We start from the raw sequence: 22316 nt of genomic DNA, 5'->3' as shown, positions 1-22316 counted from the left end.
CCTGGCCACCACTTGGGGCGACACTGCTAAACGACCTGCTTCTCTTTTAAATTCAATTAAATTCAAGTTTATTTATATAGCGCCAAATCACGACAAGAGTCTGAAGGCACTAGTTTACCCGTTTATAATTAAACGGGTAAACTAGTAGTAGCACATTCAATGTCAAAGAAAGTAAAATGTCAAAGAAAGTAAAATGTTATCAGGAGAGGGAAAATGTTTAAGTGGTTAGCAGTAGTGTTCAAGACGATGGCCCCCTCCATGAGGCTACCACAGCTCAGCAGAACATCATTGTAGCTTCTTCTGGGGAGAAAAAAACTTAGAGAAAAAAATAAAGTTAACAGTTAAAATAGCCGGAAATAATACAGTTAAAGAGCAAATTGTAAACTGATTAAATACTGATGCTGAACTGGACCTGAACCTCTCTAACTAATGTCTCTTCGGGGTCTTTTAAATTTAAACCACTCAGTTCTTTTTTAGATAATGAAATGCATAGTTTTATAAATTAAGTGATGTGTATATATTTATATTATTTTGTATTATATTATATTATATTATATTATATTATATTATATTATATTATATTATATTATATTATATTATATTATATTATATGAAAACTGCATTTGCAAGACTTGTGAATATGACTCGTCAGTGCGCATGCGTTGTTTTATAGAGATTTCTCCCTCAGTACGTTTTTTCAGGTGATTTTTTGCCATTGCGACTAGCTAACTTATCTGACGATAAACACCTTCTAGCTAAAACCAAATTTTAACAACTGATTTGAAAAGTGAACACCTTGGTGTTGTATCTCGACTCGAATGCCTTCTAATCATTGTACCTGCCAGACTAAATCCAGGGATGATTAGCATGATGATGACGTTAGCTTCTGCTTAGTCTACGTGTGGCGGAAGATGGCTGACAGCGATCCCTTGGCAGCTAAAAGATGCGACTCTGGCTCCTCATCCTCCGTGAGCATGGAGACCATCTCTACGCTGACGGAGCTGGAGGACCTGGAGAAAGTTTACCAGCAGCTCTGCGCCGAGGAGGTTAGTGTCGGGGTGCGCTATCTGCGCTTTGTTTGCGGTGTTTACGTCATCAATGTAAACTTCCGTGACTGGAGATGGAGCTCAGAAATCAGAAAACAACGTTTATTTTATTTAGTTGCTGATTTTATAAGCTTAAAACTGAGAAGTTGCAAAGATAGATTACAAGCTAGGCTAACCGTTCTTCATTTTAGGCTGTGGTTTGTCAGGGTGAAAAACTTGGTTAGTTGCTGGTTTAGCTCATGTCTCTCCATTTGAACTGTTTTTAATACTAGACACAACCATAGACATAGAGATGGACACAACTAAAGATTATGTCTAAATTATTTTTGAAAGGCGGAATTTTTCTCTTTCTTTCATAACGTTTCAAAATGTGTAAATTAGGGATGCACAATACTGGTATCGGCACCGATATCAATACCAGTATCGGTATCTGTAAAAGTTAACTGATACCAGGAACCGATACCAATGCAGTTGCTTGAAAATGGCTTCACTGTAACTTGTCATTTCTGTTTACCTAATATTTTAGTTTTGTGATGATTTCTATTCCTATATTTTACTTTTTTATCTACCGCACAGTCTTTTGCTGTTGAAAGCAGAGAAGAAAATAAAATCTGTATTCCAAATCATTGCGTTTTTTTATTGTGGTAGAAGTATCGGTATTGTATCGGTTTGGAAAAAAGTGGTATCGTTGCATCCTTAGTGTAAATTCCAAATAAACGATCCAGATTTATATAATTTATACCAATTATACCTCTGGAATCTTAATTTACTTGAATCTTAGTAAATAAATAAATGACTGTGATGAGAAAAAACTTAAGAAATCACATTAATGATCCAAATCCAGATCCTTCTCACACAGATACTTTTGTGTTTTTACAAAAAAAAGTTGTAGCATTAGTTTTCAGTGGGGATCCTCAAGCAACTTCCTATTCTTACACTTCCTCAAGTTTTCCAAAGAGCTTGAAAACGAGTTTGCTAATGTAAAATCTCAATACAAATATTGTAATTTTTTTATGATTGTTACAGAGAGAAGTGGAAGTTGAGCTGGACCGGCTGGTGGGACAGGAGGGCTCCATTCATACGAAGATGCTGGCCTTGCAGAGGATGGGGTACAGACCATTATGGTCTAAAAAAACTATCTTCTTCATTAATCTGTGATGTGCAAACTGCTTTTTAATTTTCTTTTGCTCTGCAGCCCAAATCTACAGCTGATTGGAGGAGACGCCAGTCAGCTCTCAGGCATGATCACTTTCACATGCAGCCTGGCTGAAAATGTCAGCCAGAAAGTCAGACAGCTGGACCTGGCAAAAGTAATTCCACAGTGGAATATTTAATTGTATCTTATGTGTGTGCAACATTTTAGCTGTTTTATTGCTAAGATTTTCTGTTAAAAGCTTTAATTTAGTTTTTTATTTGCAGACACGACTGTATAATGTCATCCAACGTGCTGATGACATCCTCGACCTGAAGTTCTGCACTGACGGCGTACAAACGGCTCTACGTAATGAAGACTACGAACAGGCTGCTGCACACATCCATCGATACTTGTCCCTCGACCAGTCGGTTATCGAACTGAGCAGGCAGGGAGAAGAAAGTACGACGCCTCCAGATCTATTCCGCTTCTGCAGGGGGAAATGCTGTAGTTTCCTTTTTTGCACAGAAGCAAACTTAAATTATTCCTGGTGGTTAAGCTAACCACTTATTTATGCTCAATTTCAGTTTTTTGTGGGGTTGTCAGTACATTTTACTTGTACTGAAAGTAAACAGGCCAGCCACAACATTAAAACCAATCAAAAACAGCTCTGATCTTCTGTATGCAATTCATGTAACAGCCACACAAACACAAAGCTCGTTTTGCTTTCAACCAAATTGGTGCATTAAAATCAGATTCACTTCACCTGTCGCTGGTTTTAATGTTGTTATATTTATTTGAGCTTGCATAAGTTTTTGCCAGTATTTAACTCCCCGTGAATCTTGTCTGCACAGGCAGCGCCGTGGACGCCAGTCTGGTTTTGCTGCAGGAGGCGGAACAGAAGCTGAAGGTTATCGTTGCAGAGAAGCTCGATGAGGCTGTCGCAGCAGTTGACCTCGCGCAGGTGGAGAGGTTTTTCAAGATCTTCCCTCTGCTGGGCCTCCACCAGCAGGGTCTCGCCCGCTTCGGGCAATACCTCTGCACTCAGGTCAGTTCCAAAGTTCCTATTAATGCTCACACAAAATTTTGTTTTGGTCGCGAGACATGTTTCAGTACATAATTTTCCTTCATCATATCGGCAGCCTTTCTTTCTGTATTCCTCACACTGTCTCACCCACACAGCTGGCCTCCAAAGCTGAGGAGAACCTGTTGTTGGCGACGGGAGGAGACCTGGGCGAGAAACGAGCTCTGTTGATTTTTGCAGACACGCTGACACTGCTGCTGGAAGGTGAGAAGATTAAAGTAAAAAAGAAAAATCTGCACGTCTACATCCACCCACACGCTGCTTTGTTTTTACAGGGATCGCTCGTGTTGTTGAGACCCACCAACCAATAGTAGAGACGTATTATGGTCCAGGCCACCTGTGCACTCTCATCACTCACCTGCAGCAGGAATGTGACCGCCAAGCCCAGAAAATAGTCGATAAATTTATCCAGCAGAGAGGATACCAGAACAAGGTGTGTGTGTGTGTTCAGGGTTTAATCCTGTTCATGTCTGCGTCCGCTGAGACCTCGACTCTGTCCTCTAGTTTCAGATTGTCCAGAGCAGCATGATGAAGAACGTTCCAGGGGAGAGGATGGAACCGAGGTACATATCGTTGTCTACTGCGTCTCACGCGTCTGTGAGGTGTTTGTGTTTATGCGTCGTGTCTAACCAGGGAGCTGGACCCCGTTCTGACCGAAGTGACCCTGATGAACGCCAGAGCGGAGCTCTACCTGCGTTTCCTGCGTCGTCGAATAATGGCCGACTTTGAAGTTGGAGATGATCGGAGCATCACGCAGGGTAGCTTCATAGATTCCACATTTACAGATCTTTTAGGTGAAGAGCGAAAGTAAATGTTCTTTTTCATGTCATACACTCAGAGCATCAGCAGAATGTGGAGAAGCTGCTCAAACACTGTTCACTGAGCAGGACGATGCAGGAGCTGATTGGCTACTACATCCCTATGGAAGAATACTACATGAGGGAGTCTGTCAACAAGGTCAGTCTGATCAGAATGTGTCTTTTTCAAGAGGGGATTCAAATATCCGTCCATGTCCAAAGCCTCCATGAAGGCGAGTAAATAGGAGTCAGAAACGGTGTGGAGCAGCCTCTGTGGGATGTTTTTTTATATCCCAAGTTACCAATCTGTTGCCAATTAATCTAATTATTTCTCGTTGGCTGCACTTGTTTTGAGCATCACTCGGGATACGTCCCGTTGTGTATTCACAAAAGCATTTTATATACCCAGAGTTCACACCAGGTCACTTTAAACAAGCTTTCCATCTACCTTTTAGCGCTATTGCATAACCTTTGTTTTATCCTTTTTTCAGGCTGCCATCTAATAAAAATGTACACATGATCACAAAACTACCTTTTGCTTGATAAATTGCTTTTGTTCAGTTTTTTTTTTTTTTCAATCTATCTTTTTTGTCTCATTACATTTTTAACATTTTTGATTGAAGCATAGTTTTAATGTGTAGTTTTATGCTTTTTTCCTCTGCCTGCATTTGTTGCAATGCAAAGCCCTTCGGCTAATGTCAACTGAACAACAACGGTTTCGTTTTGAGCCTCAAATGAAGATTTTTTTGGAGTTTGGTTGAAGTAAAATCTCATTTTTGACACATTTCTTGAGTTCATCAACTCAGGTTGGAGTCCTTCTTTCCTGTGTGTTGCTGGTGTAAACTAAATTTTCCCCACCTCCTTTAGGCTGTTGCCATGGATACGTATGAAAAGGGTCAGCTGACCAGCAGCATGGTCGATGACTGTTTCTACATTGTGAAAAAGTGCATTAGCAGAGCGTTATCGAGCTCCAACATCGACTGCCTCTGTGCCATGATCAACCACGCTAACTCTGTCCTGGAGTCCGACTTCAGGTACTCGCCACATTCCTATATTTAACCTCTGCCTCATGTCTCACACACCTACTCCCTGATTATCTGTTTTTTTCTTCTTCTTTCCTTCTGACAGAGAGGTGCTGTACAACAAGCTGCGGCAGGGCTTCCCGGCTACGACGCTGCAGGACATCCAGCGAGGCGTCAGCAGCGCAGTCAGTCTGATGCAGAGCAGCATACAGCAGGGCAAGTTTAACACGCTGGGCATCGAGAGCTCCGAAAACGCCAAGGCTGCATTTCTGGTGAGACCAAATAACCGTTTTCATCTGATAGTCTGGCTTTGGAATTATAATCTGGAACTGACACCACAACGTACCGAGCATTTGCTCATTAGTGTTGACTTCTACCAACACATCACAGCATAACAAACCTTAACCGCTCTTCTTTTCCTCCTCAGGTGACTCTGAACAACGTGGAGGTTTGTAGCGAGAACATCACCACCTTAAAGAGGAACTTGGAGGTACGTTTGACATCATTGCCAAAGCTCCGCCCCTCTGTTTTCTTCGTCTTGTTGCTTGAGGAGTGGATCTGTGTCTTGGCAGAACGACTGCTCCAAGCTGTTCAGCCAGGGCGCCGCTTCCGGTGAACAAGCCAAGATTGACAGCTGTCTGTCCGACCTTGTCAGCACTTCTGCAAAGTTCAAGGATCTCTTACAGGTCCAACACGAACACACAGACGTTTTCTGTACATGGCACAATTCATGAATGCTATTTCTCCATAAGCCATTTCATTAAACATCAGTTTGATTGTTTTTAAAAGGTGTGGAACACTGAAAAAAAACATTTTTAAAATCTAATTTCTGATTCTAATCATTCACTCTGAGCTTTTCATCCAGGCTGAACATCATAGTCTTTAACACCAATCCCCTGGATGAGCTTCTGATAGAAAACAGACGGTGAAATTCTCAGATTTGAAAAGCCTGACAGACCTATGTCACACTGTCACTTAACACCCATGGACTCGCCCATCTTGACTCACGACGAGGAAGGCTGTTGTTGGTTTAACGTCCAGGAAACAGCAGAGACCTTCTCGGCTGGTAGAAGCTAACCGTTCCACCACACGGCAAAACTCCTCCAGGCTTGTGTTATTAGCGGAGACAAAACCTCCATGTGGCAAGTCAGCGGTAGAGTCATGTTGCTGTTATCCAATCTGAGCCAAGATGACCAAATATCAGGAAATGAGACTCCAAAACTCAGCTGTGACGTGGCTCACTTCTACTTCCTGTGTTTTTTGCCCACTTAGTACGACTAACAAGGCATTCAATCCTACCAGAGGCCACTGCAAATGCATTGTTTAAACGAGTGTTCCACACCTTTAAACTAAATTAAGCTTTTCTCTTATTTACAAAAACGCTAAAAGTTCTAGATCTTCTTCCTCAGGAGGGTCTGATGGAGTTAAATACAACAGCCATCAAGCCTCAAGTCAAACCCTGGATCAGCAACTTCCTGTCCATCTCGCACAACATAGAAGAGGTAACGATTATTCCTTTCTTCTCCACACAAACCTCTGGACACTTGTTGCTGTGACTGTTGGTGGTTCTTACAGGAGGAGTTCAATGACTATGAAGCTAATGACCCCTGGGTGCAGCAGCTCATCGTTAACATGGAGCAGCTCATGGCTGAGTTTAAGGTGTTTTAACCTTTCGTGCTCCCTCTCTGAGCCGTTTCTTGAATATTTGAGATAGGTTTGGTAACAGTTGTTCACGTGCCTCTTCAGATGGCGCTCTCTCCTGTCATCTACGACACGCTGACCAGCCTGATGACCAGCTTGATCTCTGTTGAGCTGGAGAAGACGGTGCTGAAGTGTTCTTTCAGCAGGGTGAGAAGCTGAGCTCAGCCACAAGGTGGCAGTGAGCGTCCTCATCAAAAGCCTCCAGCAGTGATTTATTAGAGGCCTGCAGCAGAAGGTGCTTGATTATGTTCTGCTAGCATTTCTCCTTCATCTAACTCTTTCTCCACTCTGATCTTTGCCGTCGCAGCTCGGAGGGCTGCAGTTTGATAAAGAACTTCGGTCTCTTGTGGCGTATCTCACGACGGTGACCACATGGACCATCAGAGACAAGTTTGCACGCCTCACACAGATGGCCACCATCCTTAATCTGGAGCGGGTAATTTCGAGTCACACCCACATAAGTACAGCATCCATCTTTAAATGATGTCGTTAACATTTAGGGAGGAGGTGTGTTGACCCTGAAACTAAACGTATGTAGTTAGTTTATGCTGCTGTAAATTTCTTATCTTTTATTTTTTCCAGATGAACAAATCAAATCAAATTCATCAATAAATCAGTCTTTCTTATAATAACCCAAGTAAAATTACTCACCCACAGCAACCTCAGTTTGTCTCAGTTCCTCGATTTATTGATTTTAGGTGTACAGTTTAATAAATGAGTCTATTACCTTTGCTAGAAAATGCATTGATAAAGTCACCATTTATTAGTAATTTAGCTAAAGGTTGAAATATTCAGCATGTATAATCGGTATGTAATATTTCAAATGATGGGGTGTTTTTTTAAGTTGTTTGAGGTCATTTAATTGCATTGATAAAAGTACTATTTCAGACTATTTTTTTAAGATTTCAGTAGAAAAAATGTTTTTATTTCTGTGATGCAAATTCACAAAAAGTTACTTTATGCAAAAACTTTTTTTGGGGTAAATTTCACTTTCTAAAGATGAAATTAAGTTTAAACATAATGCAGTTTTTTTGTTTTCCTTCTTCGGTGCATTTCAACAAATTTCTTTCAGTTTTTTTTATTTATTTATTTTTTTTGCAGCTATTTTGATTGTTGAATATTTAAAGAAAGAAAAAATCTTTTATTCAGTGCCTCTCAAGACAAAAAATCCCAGAAGCGGACACGTTTCCCCCAAATTTGTTAAAGATTATTTAAATAAATATGCACCGATGTAAAATTGTTGGCCAATATCTGATATTAATATCACTGTTATATTCGATAACTGATATTTACCGATGTAAGAAAACAACAAAACACAGAAATATTGCAATATTTTGTGTTCAAATATTGAATTGATAAATAAAAGCAGTGTTCAGATTTTTTATTGAGGATTTACATGCAAACATTTACTTTATTTCTATTGTGGGGTTCAATTCAAAGCCTGACTGCTCATTGGCAGCAGTTTTTGCCACCTTCATTCTGATGGAACAAGATCTCGAGGACACTGAATGTGTTTTACAAGCTTCTGACCTGAGTTCTTCATTAAGGATCAGTGTAAAAATGCAAATGTTGTGACTTTTAGTGTCATAATAAATCATATCCTCTCTTGTATCGTGATCTATATTATATCCCCACATTCTTGCCAGTAAACACTCCTAAACATAAGAATGACTAAACAATTACACATTATCACGCCCCTCAGCCTCTGAGACAGATGCACAAACTGAAACAAATTGAAAAAAATTATCGGTTGTTAATTTCGGTCCAGTTTTACTTATAGGACCGATACCAATCTGTTAAAAAAATCACTAACATCGGCCGATACTGATATTGATGCCGATATATCATGCACCCCTAATTCAAAATCTAAAATGACATTTTTTTTTCCAAATGTGTATTAAAGAGATCCTTTCCACCTTTTTCATATTTTTAAAATCTTTTTCTTGAGCCAGTATGTGCTAAAATAAACCATCAATTCTGGTCCTGGAGGGCCGGTATCCAGCACGTTTTAGTGGTTTCTCTGCTCCAACACACTTGATTCAGTGGTTGAATCACCTGTGCAGCAGCTCATCAGGCTCTGCAGAAGACTGTTAATCACCTGCTGGTTGAAACAGAGTTAAAACTAAAACCTTCTGGATACCGACCCTCCAGGCCTGGAACTGAATACCCCTGCTTTACAGGGTTAATGAAAGGTCACGCAGCCTCCATCGCCCCCTGTGCCCAGAATATTCCACTTGCAACTTTGGACTGGCAGGTCGCTCTGACATACCTGGTGCTGCAGTCTGCTTCCAGCATGTTTCCTGAAAGTTTTAGCTCATGGACTCAGCTGATTTGTTTAATTTAGTGATGAATCACTTCTGAAGACACTATGGAAGCCTGGGGAGACATTTCAGCTTTCAGATTGAGGCTTTAAAAAGATGAACGCACAGTGGGGAGAGATGTTTTGCTTTTGGTTTTACAAATGGACACTAGGGGGTGCTAAAAGCTAGCCGACACGGCCTTAAATGCAGAATAGTTGGCCACCGCTGAGATGCACCTGTTTGTTCAGTCTGCATCCTTTGATTAGATGTCAAAATAAAGACAGAAGTTGTCCTTTTTTCTAGAAATACTACCGATCTCCTCGGTTTCTTTGCTCAAATTCACTTGTTCTGATCTCTACTGCAGGTAACGGAGATCTTGGATTACTGGGGTCCTAACTCAGGCCCACTGACATGGCGGCTGACTCCAGCAGAAGTGCGTCAGGTTCTTGCATTACGGATCGACTTCAGAAGCGAAGATATCAAGAGGCTTCGACTGTAACTCAGGAGCCAGAGGAAACGAGAGAAGCGCGACCCACCTGCCGCTCCCTGGTCCTGGATGCTCTGTAAACAGACGTGTGCGTGGTACCGATGGACGGCGGGAGGATTTCGGTGATTCTGCCGATTCTGAATTTGTTACAGCTGATCTGTTAAGGACTGGGAGGCTGAGGATGAACTGATGTAAAGTGTAAAAAGTGTGATTAAACTTGTGTGATGGTATCACAGCGGAGTTTAACCGGTAATTATCTGTGAGAAATAAGGACACACTGGGACCGAGGAGTGGAGCCGTGGGGCTGTCGGGGGAAACGGAGCAGTAATGAACATCATGGCCATTAAACTGACAGAAGCAGGTCAGACAGCTGATCCAGCCCCGTCATTCAATATATGAATAGCTCCTTGTCGCTGATGATGGAACACTTTTAACCTAATAAATCGAGAGCTGCTGTGCCGCACTTCTGAACCAAACCCCCCCCCCCCCCCCCCCGCTCCGCCACATTTCACTGCTGCCCTGTTGCCATGCAGGAGCTGATCCCATTTTTTTAAACATATTTCTGATTCTAAATACAGAGCTTTGTTCGCGAGGCAGCGAAGCATTAAAAGTGGTTCGCGCTCATAATGTTCAGCCTAATTTCCTGGTCTAACCTTGATCCTCCGCACAGATTAAAGTGGGTCAGTATGTGGCGGGAGCGGCACCTCGACGATGGTACAGCTCGTTATTGACTCTAGTCACCTTGCAGCGTAATCAAACTCAAGACCACGAGAGCAGAAATAGTTAGGAAAAGTGTGGCTTTAATGTAAACACAACATTCGATTGGCTCAGCACAAACATTCCACATGAGAGCAACCAATAAACTACTGAATAGGATGGGGGAGGAGGGGGTGCAGCACAGTAACATTCACAGTAAAAAAAAAAGAAAAACAAAGTGGTGTCATAATATATATATACAGTACGGTGCTTTTAAGGTGAAAATGGAGTTAAGATGAGAGGAGTGATATGTAATGAGTTAAAAGAGTGCAAGGATGGGAGGGTGAGTCTGGGTGCACCTGTGAATATGAAGGGCTGTACAGACAGTGGAGTGTGTGTGAGAGGGGAGGGGGGTCCGTGTTCGCTGATCAGAAAGGAAAAGAGTTAAAAAATATCCCCAAATAGAGGCTGCCTCAAATGAGGTTTTCCTTGTGCAGTCTTCTGTTTGTACAGAGGAGGTGTGGTCGGAGATCTGCTTCCCACCCTCTGGACGGTTAACGGTGCACGCCAGTGTTTCATGACAGGAAATAAATATGTGGCACGGGATTTCAGGAGACAGGAGGCATGTAGGGCATGAGGCGAAAATGAATAAATCCTTTAATCATTATAAAATCTTATATATATATATATATATTAGTTTAACAATATAGTTTATAGATTGGACTATAATTTCTGATTCTGTTCACCCGTCGTTCTCAGATGGTCGGTACCTATATTACTTTTTTCTTTTCGAGACATCACTGGCTAATTGATTGTTTTTTTTTATTATTTTCATGCTACAGGAGGCCACTGGCGACGAGCAGCCACTCTGAACAGAGGGATTGTTTGTTTGGTTATGCAAAAACAGAGCGGAGCAGACCTGCAGGCTACTCGGTCATGTGTGGGTCTGGAGGAAAGTTAACAGCCTCCTTTAGATCCATGACCCTCAGCCACAAGCACAGCTCCTCTCTGACATCCTCACCATTTCCACCTTCACACACTGCAGCCCTTCAAACAGCACCAGAGGCTGGATTCAGTGGAAACGCCCCAAGGCGGGCCTTCTAGAGAGTGCATCTGACTCTGTGTTCAGGAGTGACATCAGACACTCCTTGTGTTGCATTTGGCTGCTCGGAGGGGGACAAGGCTCCTGCTGAATGAACCCCGGGTGCTTCTGATGAGCCCACACAGTCCTCAACAGCAGATGAAACATTCAGCTCAAAAACAGATCATGTTTGTAACAAATAAAACTGGGGGAGGGGCGGGGTTATATTCAAATCAAAACGACAGGAAAGAAACAAAACGTGGCGATGATCCGGTGCGGTGTCTGACGGCAGCTCTTTGGGTCCATTTTGGACGTGTAGAATTACATTTTTTTTTACGTGTTTAAGTATCCTCAAAAATGATCATTATTAACACCTCACACACTCCACAACAACCTCTGTGCTTCTGGCCCGGCCTCAGTATAAGCCACACCCTCTCAGGTTGTTTGCAATAATGATGTCAGTGACGGCATCAAACACTACCTGGATGTTTCCTGTGTCTGTGGCACAGGTCAGGTGACAGTAGATCTCCTTGTTGGGAGAACGGTTCTTACTCTCAAACTGAACCTGAATGTATGCAGTAGCATCTTCATAAGTGTTAGCACCTGGGTGGACACAGAGGAGACGGGACAGCGTGAGACAGAGACACTCATTCATGTCAGCTATGCTCCGGGGAGGAGGGGTCCGTGGACTCACCTGTGTATTCTGGAAAACAGATCGTCAGCGGCGACTTCTTGATCTTCTCGGCAAACAGATCTTTCTTGTTGAGGAAGAGGATGATAGAGGTGTCGATGAAGAACTTGTTGTTGCAGATGGAGTCAAAGAGCATGAGCGATTCATGCATCCGGTTCTGAAATAAGAATATTCCACTGAGAGCGTTTCATCGACGTGTTCGGTGATTTGAATTTTAAAATCCTTTACAAGGTTTTCTCTCCTTTTTAAAATCTGTCAAATCTAAAATCCCCAGCAGACGAAATGTCTCTGTAAGTTGTGACTTTAGGAACTGGAAGAAAAATAGCAAAGATCTGACGCAGAACTTCCAAGATGAGAGATAACAATCACTTTCTGAAGATTAAATATGATTTATTTTACGTCAAATTGTGTTGTTGTTTTTTTTTTTCATAAATTTAACCAAAGAAATTTATACATATAATGTAATGTACCTAAAGTTCTAATTTTAAATGTTTTTTTGGTAATTGTCTGTTATGTATCAACAAAAATTAAACGATTCATTGGTCAGAATTAAGATTAAGATTCTTAAAGAGCAAGTCACCCCCAAATAAACTTTTTTTTGCTGATAAACTAAATAAACGAGTGTCTAATCGTGCTGCAGACACGTGTCGTCAATAATTTGGCACTTCAGCGCATCTTAGTTAAAATTTAAATCTTCTGCCTAAAACTGGCAGTGTTGTGCCGTTGTCAGGTAAAAACTCTGCACTGTATTTGAATTTAAATCCGCCATCGCTATTGGCTAAGAGGTATGCTATGGTGTAAACTGGTACATTATGATGCCACAATGCTGTCGTAAGCCTGTGTGTGTGTATTTGTTAGCGGCTCCGCCCTCTCGGTCTGCCAGGCAACAGCATGTGTTACATTTTTCAAACATGAAGTGGGAGTGGAGTTAGACTCTGGTAGGGGGTGACTTGCTCTTTAACAAACATACAAAGCTATGAAAGTTCAAAAGATTCAGTTCTGGGGATTAAAGCATGGTGCTTGTTGTGTGAATCAAAGTCTGTGAAATACAAATAAAACAGATTTTTGTGTTTTGACTGATTCTGGACTCATTGGTGGCACTGGTTCACCTTTCAGGTGTGCGTTCCACAGTAAATTCTGCTGAGTTGCTGAACACTTACAGTTGTTTCGTCTTCATGGAGCACCTGGTCATATCCGCTCAGAGCAACGCAAAAGATGATAGCTGTCACATCCTCAAAGCAGTGGATCCACTTTTTCCTCTCTGACCTCTGACCTCCGACATCAAACAGCCTGAAAAAGGAGGCAGGAAAACAAATCAGGTGTTGAGCTACAACTGTTGAACTTCATCTTAGACGCCTGTTCTGAGAGGCTGAGCTTTACCTGAAATGAAGGTTTTTGAAGGTAAAGTGGGTTTCAACGATGCCAGTTGTCTTCACTCGGGTCCTCAGGATGTCCTGCTCTGTAGGCTGATAGTCCAGGGCTCCGATTCGGTCTAGACTGTCCAGGTAGCTGTCGAAAACAGGAAGTAGGGTTGATAAACGCTCTGGATTAGTGGCACAATGTTATTTCTGAGCAGAGGCTTTTAGGAGGTGTTTTTGCTGTACTCACTATTGAGCAGAGTCATTAAGCTGGTATTCTCGGGCACGGTTGAAGCACTCCTGAGTCCCGGCGTCGGCCCATAAACGCTTCATAGCAGCGAGAAGCTCTGCGGAGTACGGCTCCGTGTCCTCCATACGACTGACGACATCACAGACCAGCTTGGCATCGGCCTGGATGAAACATGTTTCATAAGTTCAGAGGAGCAGAAGAAAAAATGTCTGCTTGTTAATTATTTACCAGCAGCTCAAACGACTTTCTGGGATGATTTGCAGTCATTTCTTTACTGTCACAGGTCAAATATTCCCAGAAAATGTTTTTTTATCTTTAGGAAAAGCAAAGCTAATCTTTAGAAAACTTGGTAGGATATGAGTGAGACTAACTTTCCGGTCCTTGTCTCCAAACTCAATCCCGAGGGAATCCATGGCTCGGAGGATGGCTGCCAAGCTCTGGATGGTGTTGCTGTAGACCACTGGCTTATACTGCTTCACATCATCCCCAGAAAAGCCATCTTCATGGATAATCCTGCATGCGTACGGAGATATTATCAAAGCCTGGACCGAGCAGGAAAAAAGTTGCAAATGTCCATATGTTCCTGCGTTACAAAACAGCTATCTTGTTACAATAAAAGCCCCAGGTTTTTATGAAACTCAGTAGGCCTGCGTGTGTGTGTGTGTGTGTGTGTGTGTAGTGATTATTTTATTATGTTTGTTCTCATCCTCTCCCCATGTTTCTCTCATCTAAGCATGAGCCTAACGGGAAATGGTCATATTCTCTCTCTGCGATGTGTAACCGGGCAGTAATGTGATATTTCAGTCATTTATAATTCATGAACTGAAATCAATCAGACCACTGATCAATCACGGCTCCACAACTCTGGACTGTTAAACTTCTTACAGCATTAAAGCATCCATCAGCGGCACATCTTCACCCTGACCAGATCTATAAAACATCCTCCAGAAGCCCACTCCCACAGCTACTTCATTCTCACCGCCGTACAGCAAGGAGGGGTGGGGTTAAAAGAAAAGATGTGGGATGATTGTTTTCATCTCATCAGGGCACATTATGAAAAGATGTTTCACAGCCGACTACAGCCACCTGGCCTGAATCTCCAGCACCATCATCACAATTAACAGTTTTATGAAATACAATAAATTGACCCTCAGGGGAGGGGGGGTGGGGATGAGCTGAGGCTGAAGCTTTATGGAGCAAACAGATGAATATTATCAACTTGAACATTTGGAAAGACTAAATGCTAATAATAATAATAATTATTATTATTATTATTATTATTATTATTGTTGTTGTTATTGGTTTTAAAGAATAACTTATCAGCAGTAGTTAAAAAATAAACCGCTGATGTTTCTACAGCAGCCTACTTGAGTAATTATTAAAATCTACAACGCCCTTTAAATTGTTCTTGAAGTCAACTCGTCCCTGTTAGTTTGGACATGACTCCACCGTCTCGCTCATGGGCCAAACCAGAGAAGCTCGTCTGGATGTGAAGATGATGGTGATGAGGATGAGGCAAAGAATCACAGCAAAGCCCAGTGCATGAACCCTCCGATACCTAGACTTTATGACCCAGAGCATGTAGTAAAACCCATCCATCTGCTGCTGGCCCGTGGCTAAAGCAAGCCCGGAGAGTATTTGTAAACACTATTTGGACCAGCATCTTGGTTCGGAGCAGAGCAGTAAGTTATGGACAACCAGGGAGCTCTGGGAGGGTAATGAAGAGGAAAAAGGGAGGGTGCAGTGAGTCGATGCAGAGTGCAGAGCAGAGCAGGAAGGAGGAGACACTCAGATGCTGCTCACAAAAGAGCTGCTGCATGGTTGACGGGACAAAATGTGAAAGAGCTCTGGTTTTTTGTGCAGAAACATCTAGAAACTTGACTAAGAGGTTTACATGAAACAAAAGCAGTCGTTTAAAACACCAAAGAGTCATTTAGCTCAGACACGAAAAGGTTTAGATGCGGTTTTAGGAGCCATATTTCTGCGTAAATCCGCTTTATAGGCAAAGTACTCCCGGCGATATCAGGCACTTAAAGCCATTAAGATTAAAAGCAGAGGTATTCACTAATGGAACAGCAGTGACCTCACTGTAATTCACACACGCACGCGCGCACACACACTGCACACACACACACACAGACACAGACACACACACGTCCCCAGTGGCACACTCCCCGTAGTCAAGCAAAACCTTCGTTAACTACATTTCAGCACCCCGGCAGTGAACAGCACCCTGGGACGCACCGGCGGCCTCCGCAGCCCTGCTGACGGTCTGCAGGAGGTGCTCGAGTCACCGGTGCTCCTCCGGGGCTTCGGCCTCTCGGAAACATGGCGGCTCAACCTGCCTTAGTGCTGACAGGGGAGGCGCAATCTCAGGCCTTTCACTCCGGCTGAGTTGGAGAATACCGATATGATATAAATAAATAAACAAATCAGGCTGACACTTACTTCATTTGTTTGACGATGGTACTTTTCCCGGATTCTCCGCCGCCTGCAAAGAACGGAGGGCAGAGAGAGAGCAGGCATTGAAATCAGTACCACGGAGAGCACCTCCGCCCCACGCAGTCCCAGCAGCAGCCCCGCGGCCGCGCCGCCGCTTCCCTTACCGAGCAGGAGCAGTTTGACGTCCTTGGCGGCGACCAGCCCGTCCTCCTTCAGGTTCTTCTCGATGGCCTTGCTCCGGTCCAGAGCTGCGCGCTCCTCGGCGCTCAGTGTACACCCCATGTTTCCAGGCGAATGAGCGGTCCCGTCGAGTCCCCAGTCCGCCCTGTCCCTCTCCTGCTCTCGGTCGCCGCGGTGTCTCTCAGTCTCGCTCTCCTCCCGCGCTGTCTGCTACAGCATAGGCCCGGATTCGGAGCGGAAAATAGAGCCGGGATCCCGAAACAGTCTTCTCTCCGTGAATGTGCACTCTCCGTTCCGTCCCCTCTCTCAGAGGGGGGTGGGGGGGTGGGGTCGCTGTGCGCTAGCCTGCAGGGTTGGGGTTGTTGTTAGGCGGGGAGAGCGGGGGGGTCTCGAGCTCTATCTCTCTACAGGGCGGCGCTGGTGATGATGACAGAGAGCACGAGCGATTTCACCGTATACTTTCACGAAGGCTGGCAGGAGGTGGTATGGCAGGCTGTTACCGCATATAATCAACAACGTTTTACATGTCTCCTGTTCAGAAATAGGTCGATTTAAATTACATTTTTGAAAATTCTGATTTAAGGTGGGTTGGTGTGTAATCGGTCACATGGCATCGTATCGAATTTAAAATATATTGCGAGCTTAAAAGAGTTTTAATCATAAGATGGATATGTAAGGCATCGATTGTTCAATTATTTTAGCGGAAATATACATTGCAAGTTTCTAAAAAGGCCGTTTTTATGCTCAGTGAAAATCTGACATATGTCAGTCATTCCTTCTTAAATTATTGAACGCTTCCCACTAGTGTTGTGGGCTTTCTTTTATACACAGATCTAGGCTACATGGTAAAACAATACGAAAACACATTTTATTTAACATTTCTGCTAAAAATTCCAATTCACACGTTTTATACAAACGGTAAGTCAAATATTCCTACCGCTAAAATTAGCTAAATTTGGTCATTTTGCATCAGAAACATTAAGGAAATAAAATTTTCAACAAAAATGCTTCCTAAAAAAACTTTGTCCAAATGTAAAAAAAATATCAAACTTACATTATAAATGAGAAATCATTACAATAGTTTTAATCGCACACACAAGAATTAACTATTTTGAGTTCACGTTTCTATGATACATTTGCTTCCCACACAGGGATGGCCGCGCGAGACTCACCTAACAATCTGGTTTACGTCAGAGCTGTCAAGCTCTAATCACGTCCGGTGAAAGATTTAAATGGAAAAGACTCCTAAATGGCAAATGTTACCCTCCTGCCTGGTGTTACTGGTGTGTTCTTGTAATGAATTAAAATGTCCCAACTTGGCCACCGTCGCTCTTATTCTTGTTCTCCAGGACCTGGGTGACGTTTAATCATGTCAACAACATTAAGTAGGTCTGAAAAACACCCGGTGGTGGTCACGGAACACCAGGTGAACATTTAATTACGTCAAAAATATAGCACGTTAACCGGGTTAAATGCGTTAAAATACTCATTAGTGAATTTATTTTTACAGATTTTAAAGGTGAATAGCAAATTCTACACAAGGTGGGTGAGAAACTAAAAATAGATTATTGATCACCTGATGCTTGTGCGAAATAACAGCACTTCACTATAAATTATGATCTTTTAAATTAAAAATTAATTTCACTGCTTAACAGTTTTTCATGGAAATCAAATATAATTTATGCAAATACTTATTAAAAGCAGAAAATTCAGTAGTAGGCCTATAGCGCATATATATATATATATATATATATATATATATATATATATATATATATATATATATATATATATATTTATATATATATAAAACATCAGCCATTTTCAAATTTGTTTTTTGTTGGCAAAAATAAAATATTCTCCTACACTGAGTCAGATTCAAGCAAAAAAAATCACTTAATGCATTAAATGTTAAGCTCTGTTGAAGTATGACCACAGACGGAATTTTTTTAATAATGTTACATAATACCACTCTTTATGTAAATTAATTGCTCTCCATTATTGATATTAAAAAATAAAAAGACATACTGTTTCACCTGGTTCAGAATTACAGCAGCATGAGAAGTAGCCTATTTCTTCCTTGATGTTGTCTGTTTTTGGTAAAAATGTTCACATCACGAAACAAATTGCTGTATTACAAGACAAAATAAACGCAAAATGCAGTTTTCAAATGATGATTTTATTCATTAAGGAATAAATATGAAGGTCGTTGTCGTTCAGTGTCCGAACTTGTACATCTGTTGTGTTTGTGCAACATGATGTGAGCTTGAAAACTCAGATGTGTGTGTGTGTGTGTGTGTGTGTGTGTGTGTGTGTGTGTGTGTGTGTGTGTGTGTGTGTGTGTGTGTGCAGTACAGTGTGAGAAGCTGCACATCAACACATGTAAATTTGTAAAGAGAAATATGTACTTGTAAGAAAAACGGACATGCATGTGAAATAAAACAATGTTGTTACATTTTCAACTACAAGTTTGTGAACACAAGTCTACAGATCCGTTTCTATGCATGCTCAGCTCTTCTCTTACAAGTGTACAACTCTCCTCTCTCACGTGTGACTTTGAAGCACTTCTTGCAGGTTGTTCTGATTAAATCTCTGCTGCAGAGGCGAGAATGGAGCAGAGGAAGGAGAGGGCAGGGAAACAGAATCAAATCAATCAGTGAGAGCTAAAATTTCCCCAAGTTAGCATTAGCTAAACATTCTGGGTAAGTTCATTTTCAGTGACTTTCTGTCCTTAATTTAACTTAGTTCATCTTCTTTTTAAATGAGTGAAGTGGCACGACAGAACGATGACGGTACTAATGCTTAGTCTGGCTAATGCTAATACAGCCTGCTATGCTAGGCTAGTGCAAATCATTTCTATAAGAGTAGCTTAGCATGATGTCACTGTCAGAGCCAGCCCTAGGCATATTCAAGGTAAGTGACTGCTTGGGGCCACTGTGCCACCAGGGCACCCCTAAGAGCACCAAGATAGCATTTACAGATTTTTACCAACTTTTAATTAAAAAAAACTAAATTATATTAAATTTGGAGAAATTGTTAATATATTATTTTGTACTGTGTCATTTATATTGTGCCTTTGGTTTAATTTATAGTGATTGAACATTTTATTCACATCTGTTCCAAATTTTAAGAACAAAAAAATAGTAAACTTGGCTTGTTTGCTGTAAATATTGTGTTTTTTTGCTGATGTTGCTTTAAAATAGTTTAATATACCACTTACAAGAAAACCTGCATAGGGCCCCTCAATGGCTTGGGCCGGCCCTGGTAACAGTGGTGTGTTTTTTATTTTAACTAGACTTAAAATATCTGCCAAGCAATAATGAAGACAAACTCGATTTATGGTCATGCATAACCTGCTTCTAAGATTCAGTTTGTTTATTTATTGTATAGTTTTCAAGTATTGTGTAAATCAAACTGAAATCTGTTTCTTTTTCATTCAATTTTCAAAATAAATTAATCATTTTGAAAAATCAGAACTGTTATTTAAATTTAAAACCTTTGATTTCCTTTTCCTGTCTCTGGGAAGCTTCTTCGTTTTATTACATAGAGTTAAACTGGAATATTAACAGGTCAGTGGTTCCCAAGGACTAGAATTAGAAAAACACAACTTAACTATGTAAAAAGTCTAATTTGACATGCAGTGGTTGTTTTGTGGCTGACTGAAATCTAACAAGAATTAATCTGTTTAAAAAAGTCTAAATCAAATGAATAAGTACCATGTGTTTTATTTGTGCCTAAATAAAGCCCATATTTGTTAAATGATTAAATAGCAAATTCCAGCTCATAATGTTTAGACTAATTTTACTTTGTAAACACAATTACTGCTTTTTTTGTTTGTTTGTTTTAATCCAGGTGGTTCTGTATAACAGGAGGATCACACTGAATGCCCTGTTGCTGTCAAGTTTAAACACTAGCTACCTGTTTGGCTGTTCCATTATTAGTCTACTTTTGAACAGTTTAAATTCCAATTTAATGAGAAAATATAACAATTTTGCCATCCCATGTTTTTCCCAAAACAAAAATGCAATGTATCCTCTCCACAGTCACTACATGCTTGCTTAATATGAGGATGGCTGTAAAGACTCTGACACTAGTCAGTGACTTGATGCAATCTGCTGGGTTCCTTATATAGGAAACTTTTTACTGATTGGCTTAATGAACTGAATTGTATTGGAATGCTTGCTTTGTGAAGTGACTTGAGATGACTCATTGTGATGTGGTGCTATATGCATATACTGAACTGAATCTGGACTGAATTAAATATTCACAATTTCAAACCTGAACATTACATGTACAGTAGTTGGCTATTGAAATTGGGATGTATAAACAGACTTCTAACTTATATGATCAATATTTTACTTTATTTTTTCAAGTTGGTCTCAACTGATGAGAGCTCAGGCGTTTCAGATGTCAGACTGTGCAAGTCTAGAGTTGGTCCGTCCTCCTTACGTGTGGAGTTGATGTTTCTTGCATGCAATGAAAAACAGAAAATTACGGGTTACAAATGCAAGTTTTACATATCACATTACATATGTTAATATTTGTCATTCAATACTTGAAAAAAGATCATAAATTGTGGAAAGCAACAAACAAAACTGGGTGCCAAATAATTTAAAATGGGAACTCAATATAATTGATCTCATTTAATATTTAGAAAACATATAGAATAGAATAAAATAGACTTCATTGCTCCCACAGTAAGGAAATTCACTCGTGTTTGTATATATGGTACTTTTTAATTTAATTTGGAACGTTCTCAAAACCTAAAAAAATACAGTCAGCTACAGCATGACAAAATATACTTTTTATTTAATAGAAAAATTGTGTATTTCTAATTCTAGTCCTTAGAAACCACTGTCCTGTTAATATTAACTCCATGTAATAAAATGAGGAATCATCTACGTGATGCAGACCATGTGAGGCTAGAATAAGGAAATGAAAACCAATCAATTAAAATAAAGTTATTTTTTTAATTAAATTAAAGTAATTTATTTGGGAAAATATAAAAAAAACTACCTGCTTACACATTACTTGATACCAACAAAATAATTAAACGAACTGAATCTTAGAAGCTGGTTATACATGATTACATTTCGAGTCTGTCTTTATTATTGCTCAGCAGACATTACGTTTAAATAAAAACAAACCACAGTGACATCATGCTAAACTACTCTGACTGAAGCCTAGCATAGACGGCTGTATTAGCATTAGCCAGACTAGTACTATCATCTTATGTTAACTCAATACTAAACAGCACGACGTTCCGTCGTGTTAGCGTCGCTTGTCTAAAAAGATTAAATGAGTTAAAATAAGGTTGGAACGTCACTGAAAACGAACTTACCCAGAGTGCTTTGCTAAAGCTGAGATGCTGCAGAGTTGCGAAGTGCTGAGTGGTTTTCTTACAGCTACACAGCTGTTCAGTCCCAGGTCCTTGAGTTCCCTTCGCATTGTGGAGATGCCGCTATTAAACATAGCCCTGAGCTCTACTGTTGCTTTTCTTCGATTACATTTCACCAAACATTAAAGTGATCGCCGATCACGATCATTCAGGATTTTTTTCCAGCCACAGTTCTTCCTCGAAGACGATGGGTCCTCGTTATCCTTCCAGTTTTTAATAACGCGTTGGAAAGTTCTTAACCCAATTTTAGTAGTTTCTGTAATCTCCTTAGATTTTTTTCTCTGCTTGATGCATGATAATGATTTGACCCTACTCAAACAGACTAATATCTCTTCCACGACGACGATATGTGTCTTCTTCATCATCTATTTGGGGTCTTATGGCACCCTGCGAGAAACCAAGAAACGTGTCTTCGTCTTTCTTCGTCATTGTGCAGGCGGGTTGCACGCAATGTGTCATCCGACATGACTGTTTACAAAATGAGAAAAAGCAGCTGGGATGTGCGGATCGATACTAAAATATTGATTCATCCGATTCTAGATATTTTTGTTTTGGACTTGATTCCATCATTAACGTGCCGATTTCTGAGTAATTTTATTTTATAAAATGTTGGGACATTTTCCAAAAATGATTTTTCTCTGGTGAGAACTA

General features: G+C 40.9%; 2 protein-coding genes and 1 long non-coding RNA gene across 3 annotated transcripts; 1 reads left to right on the top strand and 2 right to left on the bottom strand.

Moving 5' to 3' along the window:
- The first annotated feature begins 871 nt into the window (after nucleotides 1-871).
- Nucleotides 872-9804, top strand: cog4 (component of oligomeric golgi complex 4). The gene is made up of 19 exons (XM_015953038.3): nucleotides 872-1046; nucleotides 2073-2155; nucleotides 2242-2356; nucleotides 2466-2640; nucleotides 3033-3226; nucleotides 3361-3466; nucleotides 3538-3695; nucleotides 3767-3825; nucleotides 3896-4020; nucleotides 4101-4219; nucleotides 4927-5093; nucleotides 5188-5353; nucleotides 5509-5571; nucleotides 5654-5767; nucleotides 6491-6583; nucleotides 6657-6740; nucleotides 6828-6929; nucleotides 7090-7218; nucleotides 9447-9804. The coding sequence occupies exons 1-19, from the start codon at nucleotides 912-914 to the stop codon at nucleotides 9579-9581; spliced, it is 2322 nt and encodes a 773-aa protein (XP_015808524.3). The 5' UTR covers nucleotides 872-911; the 3' UTR covers nucleotides 9582-9804.
- A 1729-nt stretch (nucleotides 9805-11533) lies between these two features.
- gnao1b (guanine nucleotide binding protein (G protein), alpha activating activity polypeptide O, b) lies at nucleotides 11534-16519 on the bottom strand. The gene is made up of 8 exons (XM_015953039.3): nucleotides 16252-16519; nucleotides 16094-16136; nucleotides 14017-14158; nucleotides 13646-13806; nucleotides 13418-13546; nucleotides 13198-13327; nucleotides 12041-12194; nucleotides 11534-11949 (listed from the first exon to the last, which is right to left on the bottom strand). Exons 1-8 carry the CDS (start codon nucleotides 16367-16369, stop codon nucleotides 11762-11764), a joined length of 1065 nt encoding a protein of 354 aa, XP_015808525.1. The 5' UTR covers nucleotides 16370-16519; the 3' UTR covers nucleotides 11534-11761.
- Nucleotides 16520-18427: 1908 nt separating this feature from the next.
- LOC107381403 (uncharacterized) lies at nucleotides 18428-22316 on the bottom strand. Its single transcript, XR_001572459.3, has 2 exons — nucleotides 21609-22316; nucleotides 18428-20733 (listed from the first exon to the last, which is right to left on the bottom strand). It is a non-coding gene; the product is annotated as an uncharacterized lncRNA (long non-coding RNA).

This window comes from Nothobranchius furzeri, chromosome 9 (assembly GCF_043380555.1).
Source record: "Nothobranchius furzeri strain GRZ-AD chromosome 9, NfurGRZ-RIMD1, whole genome shotgun sequence".
NCBI lineage: Eukaryota > Metazoa > Chordata > Actinopteri > Cyprinodontiformes > Nothobranchiidae > Nothobranchius > Nothobranchius furzeri.
Note: the sequence above shows the minus strand (reverse complement) of the source record. Positions and strands in the feature narration are given on the sequence as shown.